General features: G+C 43.3%; 1 protein-coding gene across 1 annotated transcript; it reads right to left on the bottom strand.

The window, feature by feature from the left end:
• Nucleotides 1-1,479: 1,479 nt before the first annotated feature.
• SMIM13 (small integral membrane protein 13) lies at nt 1,480-14,630 on the bottom strand. Its single transcript, XM_073678771.1, has 3 exons — nt 14,507-14,630; nt 8,958-9,047; nt 1,480-4,846 (listed from the first exon to the last, which is right to left on the bottom strand). The coding sequence occupies exons 2-3, from the start codon at nt 9,031-9,033 to the stop codon at nt 4,641-4,643; spliced, it is 282 nt and encodes a 93-aa protein (XP_073534872.1). The 5' UTR covers nt 9,034-9,047; nt 14,507-14,630; the 3' UTR covers nt 1,480-4,640.
• Between the last annotated feature and the right edge of the window lie 5,068 nt (nt 14,631-19,698).

The following is a 19,698-nucleotide window of genomic DNA, read 5'->3' as shown; positions in this document are numbered from 1 at the left end:
GTCATTACAAACAGAGTGATCTATTTCAAGTGTTTATTTCTGTTAATGTTGATGAGTATGGCTTACAGCCAATGAAAACACAAAAGTCATTATCTCAGTAAATTAGAATACTTTATAACAACAGCTTGAAAAATGTTTTTAAAATCTGAAATGTTGGCCTACTGAAATGTATGTTCAGTAAATGCACTCAATACTTGGTCGGGGCTCCTTTTGCATCAATTACTGCATCAATGCGGCGTGGCATGGAGGCGATCAGCCTGTGGCACTGCTGAGGTGTTATGGAAGCCCAGGTTGCTTTGATAGCAGCCTTCAGCTCGTCTGCATTGTTGGGTCTGGTGTCTCTCATCTTCCTCTTGACAATACCCCATAGATTCACTTTTTAATCTGCTGGAGTGAAGTTCGTACAGTGTTTATGTACTATCTGAGCATGACAGAGTGATTTGAGTGGATGCAGAAGACCAAGTAGCAGCAGTGCCATATTAGCTATGAATGGATTGTGTTACAACATTATACAAATAAGCTCTTTACTGGTGTGTATACTGTTTAAAGTGTAGATTTACCAAAGTTACATGCCAAAGTACTAAACCATTTACTTAGCATCAGCAGGGTGTTAAAAAGGTGACACTACATGTTTAAATGCTAGTTTAACTAATTTTTCTTTCGATCATACTGGCGATTCCAGGGTACAGAATGAGGCAAGAGAAGGAGCCACATAAAGAAGTTTTCAATGGCCGAGTCATAACACAGTACACTCGCATTTATATATAAATAAGCATTTGCCTTGTAATATTTCTCATGTTACATTGGATTACATTCTCCAGGTACCACATCTCTATAAACAGAGGGCATTTATATGAATAAGCTAGCTGCCGTCCATGTATATAGCCAGGCCAGTGGTGCGGATGAATACTCATTGTCCATTCATTTGAGTAATTGCAAATAAAGTTAGGAGGATATGCCATGCATAACCCATTGAAAAAGTTTTTTTTTTTAATTTAAAAAAGGCACATCTTCTACAGTTAGGGCATTACACCAAAAAAACAAATTCAGACAACTGGAATAAATACTAATAAGAAAGATGAGATCAAGTTGTATGTACTAAGTCCATTGTATAAAATTGAAAAAAAACAAACAAAAAAAAAACAACAAACTTGTGAATGGGTGTACAGGATTAGTAATTCTCGTACAGAAGATTAACCATTTCACGCAAAACAGAAGTAAATATATGTCCGCAGATGTAGAGAGAGCTCAAGAGCTGAACTCTCTCCACCTGCCGTAGATGACATCTGTCTGACAGCCCCAGCTGGAGTGAAGCTCCAATCCTTACCAACTTGTTTGGGGTGGGCAAACAAGAAGCTGATGACTTGCATTTGTGTGGGTCCCACCACTGCAACCCCTAACCAATCCCATAATTTACTGAACAGTTGTATAAAAGGTTAGCAAAGAAATGTATTACACAGAAATAAAAGCAAAAAACGAGAGGGTGCAGTTTACCTTTAATGAATGTAACATCATAAATAAATCTGACATTTCAATAACACACAGGTCTTTAATTACTGTCTTTTCTATAAGGTACATCGCCTTTAATAATGGTTTATAACACTGAAGAGGCATATTCTAAGACAAGACATTCCTCAGCGAGCCTTAATAAAATGCTCTATGAGAGAACAAAGAGCCACATGGTGTAAACATACAGTGACGCAGCAGGTAACAGTGCAGAATTCTGCTGCTCGGTGCCATTACTTGCTATGAAGGATCTGCCGTCATTTCTTTAGGATAATTACAGACTAAAGGAATATAAGCTGTCATATCCAGGCAAAACACACACATCACACTGTCCGCATGTGTGCGCAATCACTTAACGTACAAGTTCATCTCTTACAACGCTAGTGGTACAGAGTATAAAGTGCGTTTGGTGAGGCACAGACCAGAACAGGTAATGACACGATAATTAACGTGACACCATGAGAACAATAGTTTAAACTGTATTCCTAAGGCAAAGTTCCTGAATCCTAAACAGGGTGTTTGGATTACCCCACTTAAGATTAAAAATACATCCAAATCTAAACTTCCCTTATACAAGATTTGGTCTAAAAATGTACAAAAAGATTTTTTTTTTTTTTTTATTAGTATTAAAGGAAAGCCATCATCAAAAATTAATATTGTCTAAATCAGGTTTTTAGGCTACAAGTATATTATAGGAGATTATGGTATATACATTATGTATATACATATTTTTTTTTTTTAGTATCTTGCAATTTTCATCACTGGCCACTAAAAAGATAGTTGCAATAGTCAGCGTGTGACCCTATGTACAAAAAAAGATGTTAGGATATAAAATAGCCCCAGTGGCCAATGCGAAATGTTTCTTTTTTCCTTTTAAATACAGAGGATATGCAAGAAAAAAATAAAACAAAATGCCCAAAAATTCAAACACAGAAGCCTGATTTAATCAATAGGTAATGTTCTGATGATCACTTCCATTTAATTGAAGAAACGCCACAGCACAAAAAAAGAAAAAATATTATTGACAAGAAGTCGGTTGTCGCTGGTCTAGTGGGTTAAAAAAAAAAAAAGATGAAATAGAACATTTAATAGAGAGAAACCCTCTGCACAACACATATCTTTAATAGTCATGTGCACACGCTCTAAATCATGGGCTATCCATTAGTCACATTTGCATATAGTTTGTGTTTTTAATTACCTTAAAATAGTAAGTTGAGCATTGTGCAATCTTATGGGAAGGGAAAAGCAGATGTACAGAACTATGCATTCAGTACCTATTCTCCACCTATATTATTTAGCATATGTTGGCGTCCAAAGAAAAATAAAGAATAACTTTAAAAACAAAACATAAGTTTTAAAAACAAACAAAAACAAACCACACACACAAAACCGCTTGACTGACTCTCCAGCACACAGAACTATTTACATTGAGGTGTTTCTGATCAATCAGTAATTGAGTAGTTCCAATTCATGAGCGCTGACCTCGGCCATTGATATCATACGCATGTCTACATCATTATACGCTTGTTAGTATAGATAGTAATGTTAGCTTATTATATATTGGACATTGTCCTGATCTGCCATGTTTCAGTAAAATAATAACACATGCAAACTTACACCTTCATATAACAAAATGCAACCTGCCCAGATTTTTGGAAACATGTTAAAATTAGTGATGAGCGCAAGTGCTGGTTACTGGAGTTTGCCTAGGGTGCTCAGGTATGCACAGAGTATCGCGGGTGCTCCAGTGACATGTTTGAGTCCCTGCGGCCACAAGTTTCAGGGCTGTTAGACACAAAACATGTGGGTATTGGCTGTGTTTTTCAGGCAATCCCCGCATGTTTTGTGTGCTGTCTAACAGCCGCAAAACATGCAGCTGCAGGGACTCGAGCATGTCACTGGAGCACCCGCGATACTCTGTACATACCCGAGCACCCTAGGCAAACTCCAGTAACGAGAACTTGTGCTCAACACTAGTTAAAATTTGCTCTGCAAATACGTCAAGTGTTATCCAAGAACCTCTGCTCTGTAATATTACAGATACATAAACCATTAATAATAATGCATTACAGTACTTTAAAACCTCAAAAAAAATACAAATCCATAAATGTAGAGCTCTATGGTTACTGGAAGTATGGCATGAGGGTAAATAACTTACCTTTACATTACAATGAATCGATATGACGATTTACAAAGCCACAGACAGTACTACTGTGATCATATCGCCAATATGCATGTCTACCTGGGAGATATGACCGCTCTGGATTCTGTATGGAAAGAGTAACATTACGCAATGTAAACGCAAGAATGGAAAAATGACACCTTCATCGTCACTGGTGGATGATAGCTTCACAGTAAGAAAGGAATAATATTGCATCAGTGCCACTGACAAACAAGCCACCATGTGTCTTGACAATGGCCATGTAAATGCCCATTATGATGCCACATCCAGTGTGAAATTAGAAAAAAAAAGTCCAGGATCAAGAAGGAGTAAGATACTTCTTGAGGCTGATCAGTGGTGACAATGGTACGCTGTATCAGACGGAATAATGGATCGGTTTGTTCCGTATTTAGCGTGTAACGTGTCGCAGCTCTGATGCTGATAATCCTGATGTTCCCATAGTGCTTTGATCTTGCTGGGGAAGAAAGGAAAAAAGCAAGACAAATGATATAAGAACAAGGCAGAAATAGCAGCCAGGTAAACCATAAACCGGTATGGTGGAGGCCGCCCTCTGTTATCATGGCTCTAGAACTGATCAATGATTTCAATACAAGGCGTCTTAGGCTGGTGTTTGGTAATCCAGAAGGTACCAATGGAGGCGCGTACAGACCGCTCTGACATACTAAATAATCCAGCATTTGTAGATGAAGAGCAGAGAACGCTCGAGCAGCCAAGTGAATGCAGTGAAGCTAGTCTGAGAATCGCTGCAGCTTTACAATGTAGGTTATGTCTCCATTGCTAAGGTCATGCGATGAATGATTTCTACCCATTGACAACGATTCATACATATTTCTAACAGAGATTTGATGATCGATGTGATATAAGCTCGGCTTTTATTACCAAAGTCATAGTGTTGCTTCCTACAGTGCATATGCTAATGTCAGAGATTCCCAATGATGAAGTCCGTGGATCGTTAAGTTGCGTCATCGGCTGGGATTTTCCTCTGTCGCGCAGTCTTTGGTCTGGTTCTTTGTGGAGTGGATGAAGATTCAGACTCTGCTACAGATGATGATGAGGAGGACGATGACTCGCTATCTCCTTGTAGTGATCCGCTGTCACACACAAGTTCTCTGAGGAACTTAAACTTCGACAAGAACAGATGCCACACAACGTACCAACCTGAGAGCAAAGAAAAAGCTTATGTTACCAATGCATCAAAGACCAGGAGACGGCATATGACATATCCTGCACATCATATGTCTTTAAGGGTTAAAGGGAATCAGTCAGCTGGCTTACATCGCCTTAACCCCATAGCCAAATTTTTCAAATCTGACATGTGTCACTTTATTTAGAAATAACGCTGGCATTTTTTCATCATATTCCCAGGATTTTGAATCATACTGTCAAGTCATTTTTCCTAAACTACAATCACTGTTCAATCAAAATAAAAAATAGGCAGAGAAAATGGTGTTTATTTTTCTTCTTTTCGACATTATATTGTATGGTAAAATTATTGCTGTCATTCAAAATTACAACTCATCCCGCATAATGCAAGCCAAAATATGGTTGTGCGGGAAAGGGGGAGAGAAAAAAAAAAAAAAAAAAGGCGGTTCTGCCTTTTGGAAGAAAGTGTTGGGGGGTGAATAAAATCATATTCTACATTTGAATGACACCATTGATTTTACTACACAGTGCACTGGACAAAGGGGGACAGATTCCAAGTGCAGTGAAATTGCAAAAAAAGTGCAATTCCACAGTTGTTTTTTGGCTATTTACCACATGCACTATATGGTAAAACTGATATGGCAATATGATTCTCCAGGTCAGTACGAGTATGCAGATACCAACATGTATAGTTTATTTTTTATTTAACCCCTTTAAGCCCCGGAGCATTTTCCGTTTTTGCATTTTCGTTTTTGCTCCCCTTGTTCCCAGAGCCATAGCGTTTTTATTTTTTGGTCAATATGGCCATGTGAGGGCTTATTTTTTGCGGGACGAGTTGTACTTTTCAACGCCATTACTAGTTTTACCATATCCTGTACGGGAAAACGGGAAAAAAATTCCAAGTGCGGTAAAATTGCAAAGAAGTGCAATACCACAGTTGTTTTTTATTTATTTTTTTTACCACGTTCACTGAATGCTAAAACTGACCTGCCCTTCTTATTCTACAGGTCATTAAGAGTTCATAGACACCAAACATGTATAGGTTATTTTATATTTAAGTGGTGAAAAAAAATTCCAAAAATTTGGTAAAAAAAAAAAAAAAAAAAAAATAGCACCATTTTCTAAGACCTGTAGCGTCTCCATTTTTCGGGATCTGGGGCTGGGTGAGGGCTTATTTTTTGCGCGCCGGGCTGACATTTTTATTGATAACATTTGAGGTGGATCCGATGTTTTGATCGCCCGTTATTGAATTTTATTGCAATTTTGTGGCGACCAAAAAATGTAATTCTGGCGTTTAGAATTTTTTTCTCGTTACGCCGTTTACCGATCGGATTAATTCTTTTTTTATATTGATAGATCGGGCGATTCTGAACGCGGCGATACCAAATATGTGTATGTGGGGTTTATTTTTTATTATTTTATTTTGAATGGGGCAAAAGGGGGGTGATTTAAACTTATATTTTTTTATATTTTTAAAAACTTTTTTTTTTTTACTTTTTGCATGCTTCTATAGTCTCCATAGGAGACTAGAAGCAGCAACTGTCCGATCGCCTCTGCTACATACAGGGGACGAGCAGGTCCCCTGCATGCAGCAGAAATGGTCCTGTGCTATGAGCGCCGACCACTAGGTGGCGCTCATAGCGACAAGATCATGACAGCCACAGGCGTCTGCTGCAGACCCTGGGTTGTCATGCCCACCCATCGGCGACCCGCGATCACGTGACGGGGTCGCCGATGGGCGGGGCTTATGACGCGCTACCCGGAAACGCGCGTTAAATGCTGCTGTCAGAGATTGACAGCGGCATTTAACATGTTAACAGCCGCGGGTGGATCGCGATTCCACCCGCGGCTGTTGCGGGCACATGTCAGCTGTAAGAATCAGCTGACATGTGCTCCGTTCAGTGAGGGCTCAGCGCAGCAGCCCTCACTGAACGGGCAGTACGTACTAATACGTCCCCGGTAATTAAGGGGTTAAAGTGGTGGAAAAAAAATCTGAAAATTGTACAAAAAAAAAAAAAAAATCTTTTGCTTTTGTCGCCATTTTCCAAGACCCGTAACTTTTTCATTTTTGAGATCTGGGGCTGGGTGAGGACTTATTTTTTGCACCCTGAGCTGATATTTTTACTGACACCATTTTGGAGTAGATACGATGTTTTGATCGCCTCTTATTGCAATGTTGTGGTGACCAAAAAAAGTAATTCTGGAGTTTCGATATTTTTTTTTCTCATTACACTATTTAACGATCGGATTAATTTATTTTATATTTTGATAGATTGGGCTTTTATGATCGCAGCGATACTAAATGTGTATTTTTTGTTTTATTTTCAATGGGGCATTTGAACTTTTTTTCTTTAATAGTCCACTTAGGAGACTTAGGGTATGTGCACACGATGCAGAAATGCTCAGGATTTTTTCCTGAGCGTTTCTGCATCTCTCTGGCAGGAAAAAACGCATGCGGATTGTACATGTGGTTTCCTGCCAGGGACATGCGGAAATGAAGCGGTCTTCACTTTCATTTCCGCATGCGGGTTGACAAGCGCTTCCCAAGCGATTTTAGCATCACTTGGAAAGTGCTTGTCAACTTCACACTATATAAATCCATGCAACCGGCATGGATTTATATAGTGTGTGATGTCAAAAAATAAAAAATAAATCTATACTTTACCCTCTGATGGCCCCCGGTGTCCTGCTTCATCGGTCCCGGCTGCCGGCAGTGAAGACTTTAGGACCTTCCGACGTCAGCGTCACGTGACCCGTCACATGACTCTGACGTCAGCGAAGGTCCTTCTTCATTCAAACGCGAAGTGCCCGGGAAGCCGGCAGGACGCAGCGCGGGCCGTCAGAAGGTGAGAATATATATATTTTTTTATTTTATTCTTTTGGTACCTGGGTCTGGATGAGAGTCCTCTCATCCACACCCGGGTACCATCCGCACATTAGACCGCATGAAAAGCGCATCAACATATACAGTGATGCGGATTCCATGCGGTCTAATGCAAGTCAATGGCGGCAAAAGAGCAGCGTTTCCGCAAAATTAATTGACATGCTGCGGATTGTTGACCACAGCGTTTACGCTGCGGAAAAATCCGCATCATGGGCCCAGCACATGCGGATTTCCATTGGGGAACATTGCTGCCCTTCTACCATGCGTTTTTCATGCGTTTACGCAACTGCAAAAACGCCGCGGAAACGCATGAAAAACGCATCGTGTGAACTCAGCCTTAAAGCTGTGATCGCCTGTGCTATACACCCACGAGCCAGCATTCACAGGAGAAATCATAATGACAGGCACGGGGATCTTCAGCAGACCCTCGACTGTCATGAGTACCTATTGCCGCGCCACGATCATGTCATGGGCGTGCCACTGGGGGCATGGAATGACACGTGCCTCATGACAGCAGGTTTAAAGGAGAGGGCGGACCACCACTTCATCTGCGGCTGTTAAAGGCACATGACGAACAATTAAACCAGTCATCATATGCGGGGAAAGATGCGGGTTCAGAGTAAGAGCCCGCATCAAAGTCAGGAACAAGGCATGTGATGTAAATATACATCATATGTTGTGAAGGGGTTAAATCTGGATCTAAAGATGGCTTATGTTTAACAGCTATGTCATGAAAAGTTCCTAATTCGTGATCAGGGGCATGCTCGTTTAACCCTTTAACCGAGCTTGCTCAGGTACTTACCAAGTATCTTCGGCGTGCTCGTAAATTATGTTCAAGTCCCTGCGGTCTGCATGATTTATGGCTGTTAGGGAATCCTCACATGCGTTGAGGCTGACTAACAAACAGGCAATCCCTGCACGTGTTGAGGCTGTCTTATAGCTGTAAATGATGCAGACGCAGGGACTCTAACATAATATACAAGCACCCGAGCATGCTCGGTTAAAGGGTTAAACAAGCACGCTCGCTCATCACTATTCCTAACGCATCCGTTAAACAAATTCTACATTAAATCCTACTGTTTAAAGAATATGTCATGTCTGAGAACAGCCTAGTTGCAAGTCCTCCGCCCAGCTTTCCCATCTCCTGGCTTAAATAAGCCCACATGCACATTATATAACGCACCCCATCAGATTTCTGGGAACGATCATACACAGTACTAGAAAGAAATACTTTGTACTCACCACACAGCATAAATAGCAGAACACAGATTAATGTGGCCACGAAGACCAGAAACGTCAGACCAACACTCTGCCACATGTTCTAATTAGTTCCTGAAATACAAAACCAGAATTAAGATATTGGGAAATTGTGTAATTGGGAAAATTGTACAATATGACATACACGTAAAAGACTAGGAGCTTTTCATATCTTATACTGGCATGACGCAAGAGCCATTAAGGAGTGAGGGGAACATGTGCACTACGTCTAAGAGTACACCCATAATTACAGGCAGATCGACCACGCGCCCCCGCATGGCGCCTCCATAAGGCCCAGGCCGCGCGCCCCCGCATGGCGCCTCCATAAGGCCCAGGCCGCGCGCCCCCGCATGGCGCCTCCATAAGGCCCAGGCCGCGCGCCCCCGCATGGCGCCTCCATAAGGCCCAGGCCGCGCGCCCCCGCATGGCGCCTCCATAAGGATCCCATGATCTTCTCCCATGAACAGCTCAGTGATGGCAGAGTGGTAACCAACCCCCCAACCCCCCCCCCCCCCCCCCACACACACACACACACACACACACCTGAATGGGCAACTTTGAAGCAAAAAACAGGACAAATCACAATTTTTTCCCCTCAGATCATGGGTCTGCACAAAACCCCTAAAGCCTAAGAGCGATACTACATGAATCCAATACTTCACCCACCATGATGGCCGATGGTCACTAGATCTTGAAACCAAATCTTGTGACCACAGTGGGCAGAGTTTCAGATGCATGCAGCCAGCCACAGTGTCTAGTATCACCCTAATACAATGCAGCAAACACTCAGCTATGAGAAAAGAGCATTAGATCTACTTGTGTTTTAAACATCTGACTCTAAAGACACATTTCCATTCACTGATACAAAGCAGAAATATTAAAAGCAGTGAGAACGCCAAACCCAACCAAAGCAGAAAGTTCGGAAGAAATATGCAGTGATTCCGATGTCTGCTCAGCAATAATGTGTCTCCTCCGCTCTGTTCACACCTGAATCATGGCTTCCATTTAAAAAAAGAGTCATAGTCCTGGGCCATATCATGACCTTAATGATATATAATGAGGATGGCTTTTGCCAATCTTGCATTCGAAAGTGGCTGAAAACTAGTCAGGAAGTCCCAATGATGATGAACAGTCTAAGGCTATGTGCCCACGTTGCATTTATGAAGCAGAAAATTTCTGCTGCATAAATGCAAGTCCTCTCCCGGAAAAAAGCATGCGGAATTCCGCACGCGTTTATCGCGCATTTTTCGCGCGGTTATCACGCGTTTTCCACATGCGGAATTGCCTTGCGTTTTTTATGCATTGGACTAAGGCAATTCCGCTTGCGGAAACGCAAAATTAAATGACATGCTGCGGATTTTTGAACGCGGCATAAACGCTGCGGAAAAATCCGCAACATGTGCATAGAACTTGCGGAATCCCATTGGGGACCATGGGGTGCGGATATACATGCGTTTTTCAAGCGTTTACGCTGCGGAAATTCCGCAGCATATACGCTTGAAAAATGCTACGTGGGCACACAGCCTATAGCTCCATTCACAGAGTTTTTGCCCATTTTCGTCCCTTCCCCCCCTGCAAAAAGGGATTTGTGCGTATGTGCAGACAGGGCCATAGACTATAATGGTGCCGACAGTAACCGCGTGATCTGATATGCATAATATTCAGGCGTATACACCTACTGGAGGCGGACACTCAGACACAGTCTACTACCCTACGTCTGAGTGTCCGCCTCCAGTAGACGCATACACCCGAAAATGATGCACATCAGAGCGCACGGTGACTGTTAGCACCATTATAGACTATGGCCCCCTCTGCATATACAATGGGTACAGAAAGTATTCAGACCCCTTTACATTTTTCACTCTTTGTTTCATTGCAGCCATTTGGTAAATTCTAAAAAGTTAATTTTTTTTTCTCATTAAAGTATACTCTGCACCCCATCTTGACTGAAAAAAAAACAAAATGTAGAAATTTTTGCAAATTAAAAAAGAAAAACTGAAATATCACATGGTCATAAGTATTCAGACCCTTTGCTCAGTATTGAGTAGAAGCACCCTTTTGAGCTAGTACAGCCATGAGTCTTCTTGGGAATTATGCAACAAGTTTTTCACACCTGGATTTGGGGATCCTCTACCATTTTTCCTTGCAGATCCTCTCCAGTTCCGTCAGGTTGGATGGTGAACGTTGGTGGACAGCCATTTTCAGGTCTCTCCAGAGATGCTCAATTGGGTATAGGTCAGGGCTCTGGCTAGGCCAGTCAAGAATGGTCAGAGTTGCTCTGAAGCCACTCCTTTGTTATTTTAGCTGTGTGCTTAGGGTCGTTGTCTTGTTGTAAGGTGAACCTTGGGCCAACTTTGAGATCCAGAGCACTCTGGAAGAGGTTTTCATCCAGGATATCTCTGTACTTGGCCGCATTCATGGTTTCTTCAATTGTAATCAGTCGTCCTGTCCCTGCAGCTGAAAAAACACCCCCATAGCATGATGCTGCCACCACCATGTTTCACTGTTGGGATTGTATTGGGCAGGTGATGAGCAGTGCCTGTTTTTCGCCACACATACCGCTTAGAATTATCACCAAAAAGTTATATTTTCGTCTCATCAGACCAGAGAATCTTATTTCTCATAGTCTGGGAGTCCTTCATGTGTTTTTGAGCAAACTCTATGAGGGCTTTCACATGTCTTGCACTGAGGAGAGGCTTCCCTCGGGCCACTCTGCTATAAAGGCCCGACTGGTGGAGGGCTGCAGTGATAGTTGACTTTGTGGAACTTTCTCCCATCTCCCTACTGCATCTCTGGAGCTCAGCCAGTGTGATCTTGGGGTTCTTCTTTACCTCTCTCTCTCAAGGCTCTTCTACCACGATTGCTCAGTCTAGGAAGACTTCTGGTGGTCACAAACTTCTTCCATTTAAGGATTATGGAGGCCACTGTGCTCTTAGGAACCTTGAGTAATGCAGAAATTCTTTTGTAACCTTGGCCAGATCTGTGCTTTGCCAGAATTCGGTCTCCGAGCTCCTTGGGCAGTTCCTTTGAGCTCATGATTCTCATTTGGTCTGATATGCGCTGTGAGGTCTTATATAGACAGGTGTGTGCCTCTCCAAATCAAGTCCTATCAGTTTAATTAAACACGGCTGGACACCAATGAAGGAGTAGAACCATCTCAAGGATGATCCCAAGGAAATGGACAGGATGTGACTTAATTATGAGTGTCTGAGCAAAGGGTCTGAATACTTATGACCATGTGATATTTCAGTTTTTCTTTAATAAATTTGCAAAAATTTCTACATTTCTGTTTTTTTTCAGTCAAAATGGGGTGCGGCCTGTACTTTACTGAGGAAAAAAAATTAACTTTTTAGAATTTACCAAATGGCAGCAATGAAACAAAGAGTGAAAAATTTAAAGGGGTCTGAATACTTTCCGTACCCACTGTACATCAGGCATATTGATCACAATATGCCTGATCCTTCTTTCTCCCTAGCATCTGCCTTTGGGTGAAGAGTTGTGACACCGACACACACACACACACACACACACACACACACACATACATTAGATGGACAGCTGAGCCAACCATTCAATCTATGTTTATGACCACAATTAAAGACCTAGGTGTTAATTCTCAAGCCAGTGATGTAACAGGTGAAACGCGCGTTGGGGGGGGGGGGGGATATCTTTTCTTGGTAGCAAGTTGGGCTGGTCTAATTAATGAGCAAGATGGTCTCTTCAAATTCACAAGTAATCATTATGTGCTACTCATATTGTGGGTACTTCTTATCACTGTGTCACCCCTGTGGGAGATCCCACACATTTCCTAAGATAAAAAAATCATGTATATGTGTAAAGTATCGGCAATTGGTACCTGTGTCTTTTTTTGTATCATGTATCTAATTATTCTATTACCAGCTCTGTATAAATAAAAATATGCTTTTTTAACCTCTAATCTTTGCTCCTGCTTTATTATGTTTTTTTTTTAGTTGTTTTACTTCTATCTATAGGAGCCATCAAGCACAACCAAGCTCTCAAACCTGCACTACAGCAATGCCCCCTGGTGTTGTACAATTCAGTGGATGAGTACAGGTCAAAGTCTGATCACAAATGAAATGTTTGCTTTAGGTAATGGGATGTATAGGAGCAGTAACCTTGTGCTGCAAACCCTGGCATAAAAGGAGATGTAGACATCTGGAGAAGAGAAGATTCTGAGCAAACAAGTCACATCCCAAACAGATGTCAGCATTATAGTTGTCTAAATGTGTACTGTGGCTTTAACTGCCTGGACGGAGCAGTGTTTCCCAAATGCTGGTCACTAGCAGTACCCACATATCACTTTCATATCCACTTTTTATTCTGCAACTATGTGACACAACTATGTGAAGGGTCAGGTTCATTTGTTGCTCCTTCACGAGGAACGCTCCTTACCCTACACCAATGTGAGACGACACCTGTCAAAAGGTTTCCCTTTGTGTTCACATAACCACAATGTTTGCAGGTTGCCTAGCAACCCAAAACTTGACTCCACAAGAAATCCTTCAGAGAACCTGCAACATTCTCCAAAACAGATAAACTACAGCAAGTAGGTGACTGTTCTTCTGGGGCCGGCGTCCACATGGGCATCTATGGTTGCATCCCAGCACGGGCGCCCCCAGCTACGGGCAGGGGCAGAATGGACACGAGTAATCATGTGCACATGAATGCAAGTGGAGCAGAGCTGACAGGAGGCTATTTGCAGCTTTACATAGGACTGCAGGATGGTCCTCAATGTGCAGCCAATGCAATGGTTGTTTGCTTTGTTTTTACATTGTGGGTAGAGTTTACAGTTTTTACCTGACTCGTCCCTTGCACATTTTCTAAAAGTTGTACAAATTTCGCAAATCTCCTCTGCCCCCGTCCGGAGTGATCTGATATGCGAAAGGTGTTTTTGTGACTTTTTTTGAAAAATGTTCAACTTTTTGCTATAAAAGTTTCTGAATAAAAGGTTAAAGTAAAAAATAGACAATCACTTTGTGCAAATCTCATGAGCTACGTGTGACATCATGAAGAACTTACCGGAAAAAAAAGGCAGCGAATACAAGTAAAAAGAAAATAAAAAAAAACACAAAGGAATCAAGGACCACTGAACAGGGACAATGCTGACCACATCGCCCACCACACCCTGCCACCACTAGGGGCACCATGCAGGGAGTATACTCAGGGTTCCCATCATGCTCCATTTACTTCTATGGACAGAGATGCGAGTACCACAGAGCTCTGCGCTCCCCCTGCCGGCAGAGTGTGGCACTGCAGCCTCATTGTTTACGGCTGCTCCATAAGGAATGGGGACGTTCGCCGGCACCTCGGCAGCCCCGGTCTCTGGCCAGGAGAGCCGCATCTAGGGGAGAGGGAACAGCAGGGCAGGCTGCTCAGCATATGGGCAGCTTACACACTCCTGCTTGTCCTTGGCAGCCACGGATATACGTCACTCCCGGCCAGCAACCGCTATCACACCGGCTCCCAGCTCAGGCCCCGCACCCCCTGCCCGGTGCTAGATGTACGGCTTTTACCTGTGGTCCGCCTGCCCCGGGGAACCGCAAACAATGCAATGGAAGCTCGTCCCAGGGCCGCTCATGACACAGTCACCTCATAGCCCCACCCCCGCACCCAATGATTGGTCAACGAATCACTGTCGGCCAATCAAGAAGCGTTATTCTTCCGGTAGCTGTGACGCAACATGGCCACGCCCACTAGCTGACTGTTTAGTCTTGGAAGCGAGAGAATGTACTGCGGCAGCTGCACTGGGAGGCGCCTGCATAGTGTGAGCATGGCCTGCGGCCACTAGATGGCGCTGTGGGGCGCAGAGAATAATCCGCTTGACTGTTTGTTACTATGTGGAAACAATATTATATCTAATATCATTAAGGCTGTGTGCCCACGTAGCGTTTATGAAGCAGAAAATTTCTGCTGCATAAATGCAAGTCCTCTCCCGGAAAAACGCATGCGGAATTCCGCACGCGTTTATCGCGCATTTTTCGCGCGTTTATCACGCGTTTTCCACATGCGGAATTGCCTTGCGTTTTTTATGCATTGGACTAAGGCAATTCCGCTTGCGGAAACGCAAAATTAAATGACATGCTGCGGATTTTTGAACGCGGCATAAACGCTGCGGAAAAATCCGCAGCATGTGCATAGAACTTGCGGAATCCCATTGGGGACCATGGGGTGCGGATATACATGCGTTTTTCAAGCGTTTACGCTGCGGAAATTCCGCAGCATATACGCTTGAAAAATGCTACGTGGGCACACAGCCTAAAATAAAGTTTATACTTATCTTCTGATGTTTTCCCTCCGTCGCGCTGTTGTCTGAAGGACCTGCCACGTCATTGAGTCATGTGACCCACCACATGACTCAATGACGTCACCGCAGGTCCTGCACACAACAGCGTGAGCCGCTCAAGCCTCCGGACGGGGCAGAGAATGCATCGGAAGGTGAGTATAAAGGTTTTTTTTTTATTTTTTACCATTCTGAACAAGTTGTCAAGCACTTTTCCAAGTGATGCTTGGAGAAGTGCTTGATAACCCGCATGCGGAAATGCATGCAAAGACGCCTCACAAACGCTTCTACCTGGCGGGAAAAACGCATGTAATATCCGCATGCGATTTTCCCGCCAGGGAGAAGCGTAAAAAATATGCTTAAGGTCCGCAACGTGGGCACATAGCCTTAGGCTATGTGCCCACGATGCAGAAATGAAGCAGAAAATTTCTGCAGCATTTCTGCATCTCCCTGGCAGAAAAAACGCATGCAGATTGTGCATGCGTTTTTCCTGCAGAATACTTGCGGATCCACATGCGGATTCACATGCGTTTCCGCATGCGGACTGACAAGCGCTTTCCAGGCGATAGCATCACTTGGAAAGTGCTTGACAACTAGGTCACACTGTAAGGCTATGTGCCCACGTTGCAGAAATGAAGCAGAAAATTTCTGCTTCATTTTTGCAAGTCCTCTCCCGGAAAAACGCATGCGGAATTCCACGCATTTATCGCGCGTTTTTCTCGCGTTTATCGTGCGTTTTCCACATGCGGAATTGCCTTGCGTTTTTTATGCATTGGACAAAGGCAATTCCGCTTGCGGAAACGCAAAATCAATTGACATGCTGCGGATTTTTGAACGCAACATAAACGCTGCGGAAAAATCCGCAGCATGTGCATAGAACATGCGGAATCCCATTGGGGACCATGGGGTGCGGATTACCTAGCGTTTTACAAGCGTTTCCGCTGCGGAAATTCTGCATCAAAAACGCTTGTAATCCGCAACGTGGGCACGCAGCCTAAATCCATGCAAAAGGCATGGATTTATATAGTGTGACCGTAAAAATGAAAACAAATAAAGCTATACTCACCCCCGAGGCCCCGGCGTGGCTGCAGCGCTCGTTCCTGTCTGGTTCCCGGCTGCCGGCACATCGCGAGACAGAGCAGTGAAGGGCCTGCTGTCACATGACTGTGACGTCACCGCAGGTCCTCAAGCGATGCCAGCATTCAGAGAGAAGACGCCGGACAGGTGAATATAACTTTATTTGTTATTTTATTCTTTTTTTACAGGTACAATGGTACCTAGGTCTGGATGAGAGTCTCCTCTCCTCCAGAACTGGGTACCATCCGCACATAGAGACGCATAGAAGCCGCTTGTAAAAATGTACAGTCGCGGTTTCTATGCGTTTCAATGCAAGTCAATGGCGGGAGTTCCGCTGCACTTCCGCAAAATTAAATGACATGTTGCGGATTTTTGTACGCAGCATAAACGCTGCGGAAAAATCCGCAGCATGGGCATAGAACATGCGGAATCCCATTGGGGACCATGGGGGGCGGATTACCTAGCGTTTAACAAGCGTTTACGCTGCGGAAATTCCGCAGCATAAACGCTTGAAAAACGCTACGTGGGCACCCAGCCTTACATCACCTGACGGCAATCACTGCGGCCACAAGCATCCTCCTCCTGGGGTACCTTGGAAATCGTAGTGTAAGTGCACTGACACGCCCCCTGTGCACTTCTAGCCTGATTTGCATATGGCTTGTATGCTGAATTTCACCCGCCACATCAGACCTGTACATGAAGGTTATCATTGTTATTGGGCTTCAGCCATACCACTACTTCTGTGAGTGCTTTGCTCGGCAGGTCGATAGCCAATGAATGGAGGCCTGTGCACTGTTTCCATCTATTCCGGATGGAGCTCTTCACCATCCAGCTGGTGGGATCCAGCCGTCAGACCCCCAGTGATTACTTATTCTCGATCCTATACATCCTATAGGGGAGAAATGTAGAGTGTAGGAATAACACTTTACCTGCATTTACCCCATAGATCATCAGAAAAGGAGACTTTCATGATTTCTATGAAACAGTATTCTGGCTAAACTCTGGGGGTTTGGTGGTCAGAGCGAAAAGGTTTTTTTTTATGTAAACTTTTAAAAAGTTTAGATAATTTTTTCTTGTTATTGATCCGATTAATTGATTTTATATTTTTATAGATTGGGTTTTTACAAACGCAGCGATACCACATGTGTAATGAATTTCCTGTAATAATTGGCAAAACCCAAAAATCTCTGTATAGATTTCAAACCAATAGGCCTAGGCCATTCCTGCACAGCCTGAACCTTCACCGGGTCCATCTCAAAGCCCTTGCTGGAAACAATGTAGCCCAAAAAACTAATTTTCTGCACAGCGAACTCACATTTCTGCAGCTTAGCAAAGAGTGAATTATCACTCAATAACTGCAACACTTCACGTACACTCTGCCAATGGGACTCCAGATCTGGCGAATAAATCAAAATGTCATCCAAATACACAACCACATTCTTACCAATCAAACGTCTCAGGATGTCATTAATAAGGTTCTGAAAAAATGCAGGTGCATTGGTAAGACCAAAAGGCATCACCAGATTCTCAAAATGACCTACCGGAGTGTTAAAAGCAGTTTTCCATTCATCACCCTCCTTCACTCATAACAAATTGTATGCCCCCCGGAGATCAATTTTAGAGAACCACTTGGCCCCCACTAACTGGTTAAACAAGTCAGGAATTAACGGCAATGGGTAGGAATTGCATACGGTAATCTTATTAATTTCACGAAAATCCAGACATGGACGTAAACCCCCGTCCTTTTTTTTAACAAAGAAAAATCCAACTGTCACAGGCGACTTAGAAGGTCTAATGTGACCAGCAGCCAAGCTCATCTGTATGTATTCCTCCAAGGCCTTTCTCTCAGGGATAGTCAGATTAAACAAGCGACTCTTGGGAAGAGTATCTCCCGGAACAAACTCAATGGCGCAATCATAATCCCTATGAGGAGGTAAAACTTGCGACTCCTCCTCCGAAAAAACCCTCCAAAAATCTTGAATAGGTACAGCTAATTCCCCTTTTTCCACAGCCGCAATGCGACCATTACAACATTTATCATGGCACTTCGGACTCCAAGACTTAATCACATTAGTAGACCAGTCCAGTAAAGGATTGTGCAGTTTTAACCAAGGCAATCCTAGAACAACCGGAGAGGGTAAATTATCTGAAACAACCAAGTCCAAAATTTCTTGGTGAACTCCATTAATAGTGAGGGGAAATGCAGCAACCTTGTGAGTAATACATTTCAAGGGAGTGTTATCAATTACAATCACAGAAATAGGTGATGACAAAGGTTTGGATTTCAATTTAAGGCTTTCCAAAAACCTTTTATCAATCACATTAAGTGTTGAACCACAATCCACAAATACCTGAAATTCAATCAAATCTCCCTGAAAAGTAGTACTCCCAGAAAGAAATACTCCTGCAGAGTGTAAACAAGCTATACGGGCGTAACTGACCTTTTTTTTTTCTTTACTTAAACGACGCTCACAATACTTAATCAAATGGTCAGCCTTACCACAATAAAGACACAATCCCTCAGCGAACCTCCGGTCTCTTTTCTGAGAGCGGAGTGACATCGCCCCAACCTCCATCGGTTCTCCGCCATCAGAGCTGATTTTCTGGGGACTAGGACCTGACATTACAGGAGTCTTTACCTCATTCAGCCTGCACCTCAGCCTCCTGTCCACACGAACAGCTAATTGCATGGCATCCTGCAGAGTCTCAGGTGCAGGGAATGCAATAAGCAGATCCTTAACCCTTTCACTCAGACCAGCAAGAAATAGACATTTCAGCGCAGGATCATTCCATTTAACTTCTGACGCCCATCTCCTGAAGTGTGTGCAATAATTTTCAACATCACCTGACCCCGGATTCAAACGCCTGAGTTCTGCCTCCGCAGATGAGATTCGATCAGGATCATCATATAATAGCCCCATAGCAGAAAAAACATCTTCAACAGACCTTAAACACGGATCATTAGGTTGGAGAGAAAATGCCCACCCCTGTGGTTCATTGCGCAAAAGTGACATAAAACCAATGCACTGTGATTCATTCCCAGAGGACCTTGGTCTCAAACGAAAATATAACAAACCAGCATTTTTAAAGGAAAAAAAATCTGGCTGTTTACCATAAAAAACATCAGGCAGTCCTACCTTGGGTTCCACAAAATGCGCTCCAGAACAGCTACTCATGTGTTGCTGAAGCTCGGCCACCTCCAGAGACAATCCCTGCAGGCGTTGATCGAAATCCTGGACGGAAACCATACTGATCCCCGAATTTCTTTCCTTTTAATTTTTTGGGCTGGACTTACTGTTATGATCTGCAACATGAACTAAGGAAAGATAGGGGAAAGCTGTCCCTACA

The sequence above is a fragment of the Phyllobates terribilis genome, unplaced genomic scaffold, assembly GCF_046119375.1.
Source record: "Phyllobates terribilis strain yellow unplaced genomic scaffold, ASM4611937v1 Scaffold_4__5_contigs__length_816908805, whole genome shotgun sequence".
NCBI classification, from domain to species: Eukaryota; Metazoa; Chordata; class Amphibia; order Anura; family Dendrobatidae; genus Phyllobates; species Phyllobates terribilis.
This window is presented reverse-complemented; position numbering and strand designations above follow the sequence as displayed.

Excerpts from the sequence above, each read along its gene's own strand:
- SMIM13 (XM_073678771.1), bottom strand. The coding sequence starts at position 9,033 with ATGTGGCAGAGTGTTGGTCTGACGTTTCTGGTCTTCGTGGCCACATTA. Across the intron at positions 4,847-8,957 it reads TCTGCTATTTATGCTGTGTG|GTTGGTACGTTGTGTGGCAT; the intron begins GTGAGTACAAAG and ends CTTTGCTCTCAG.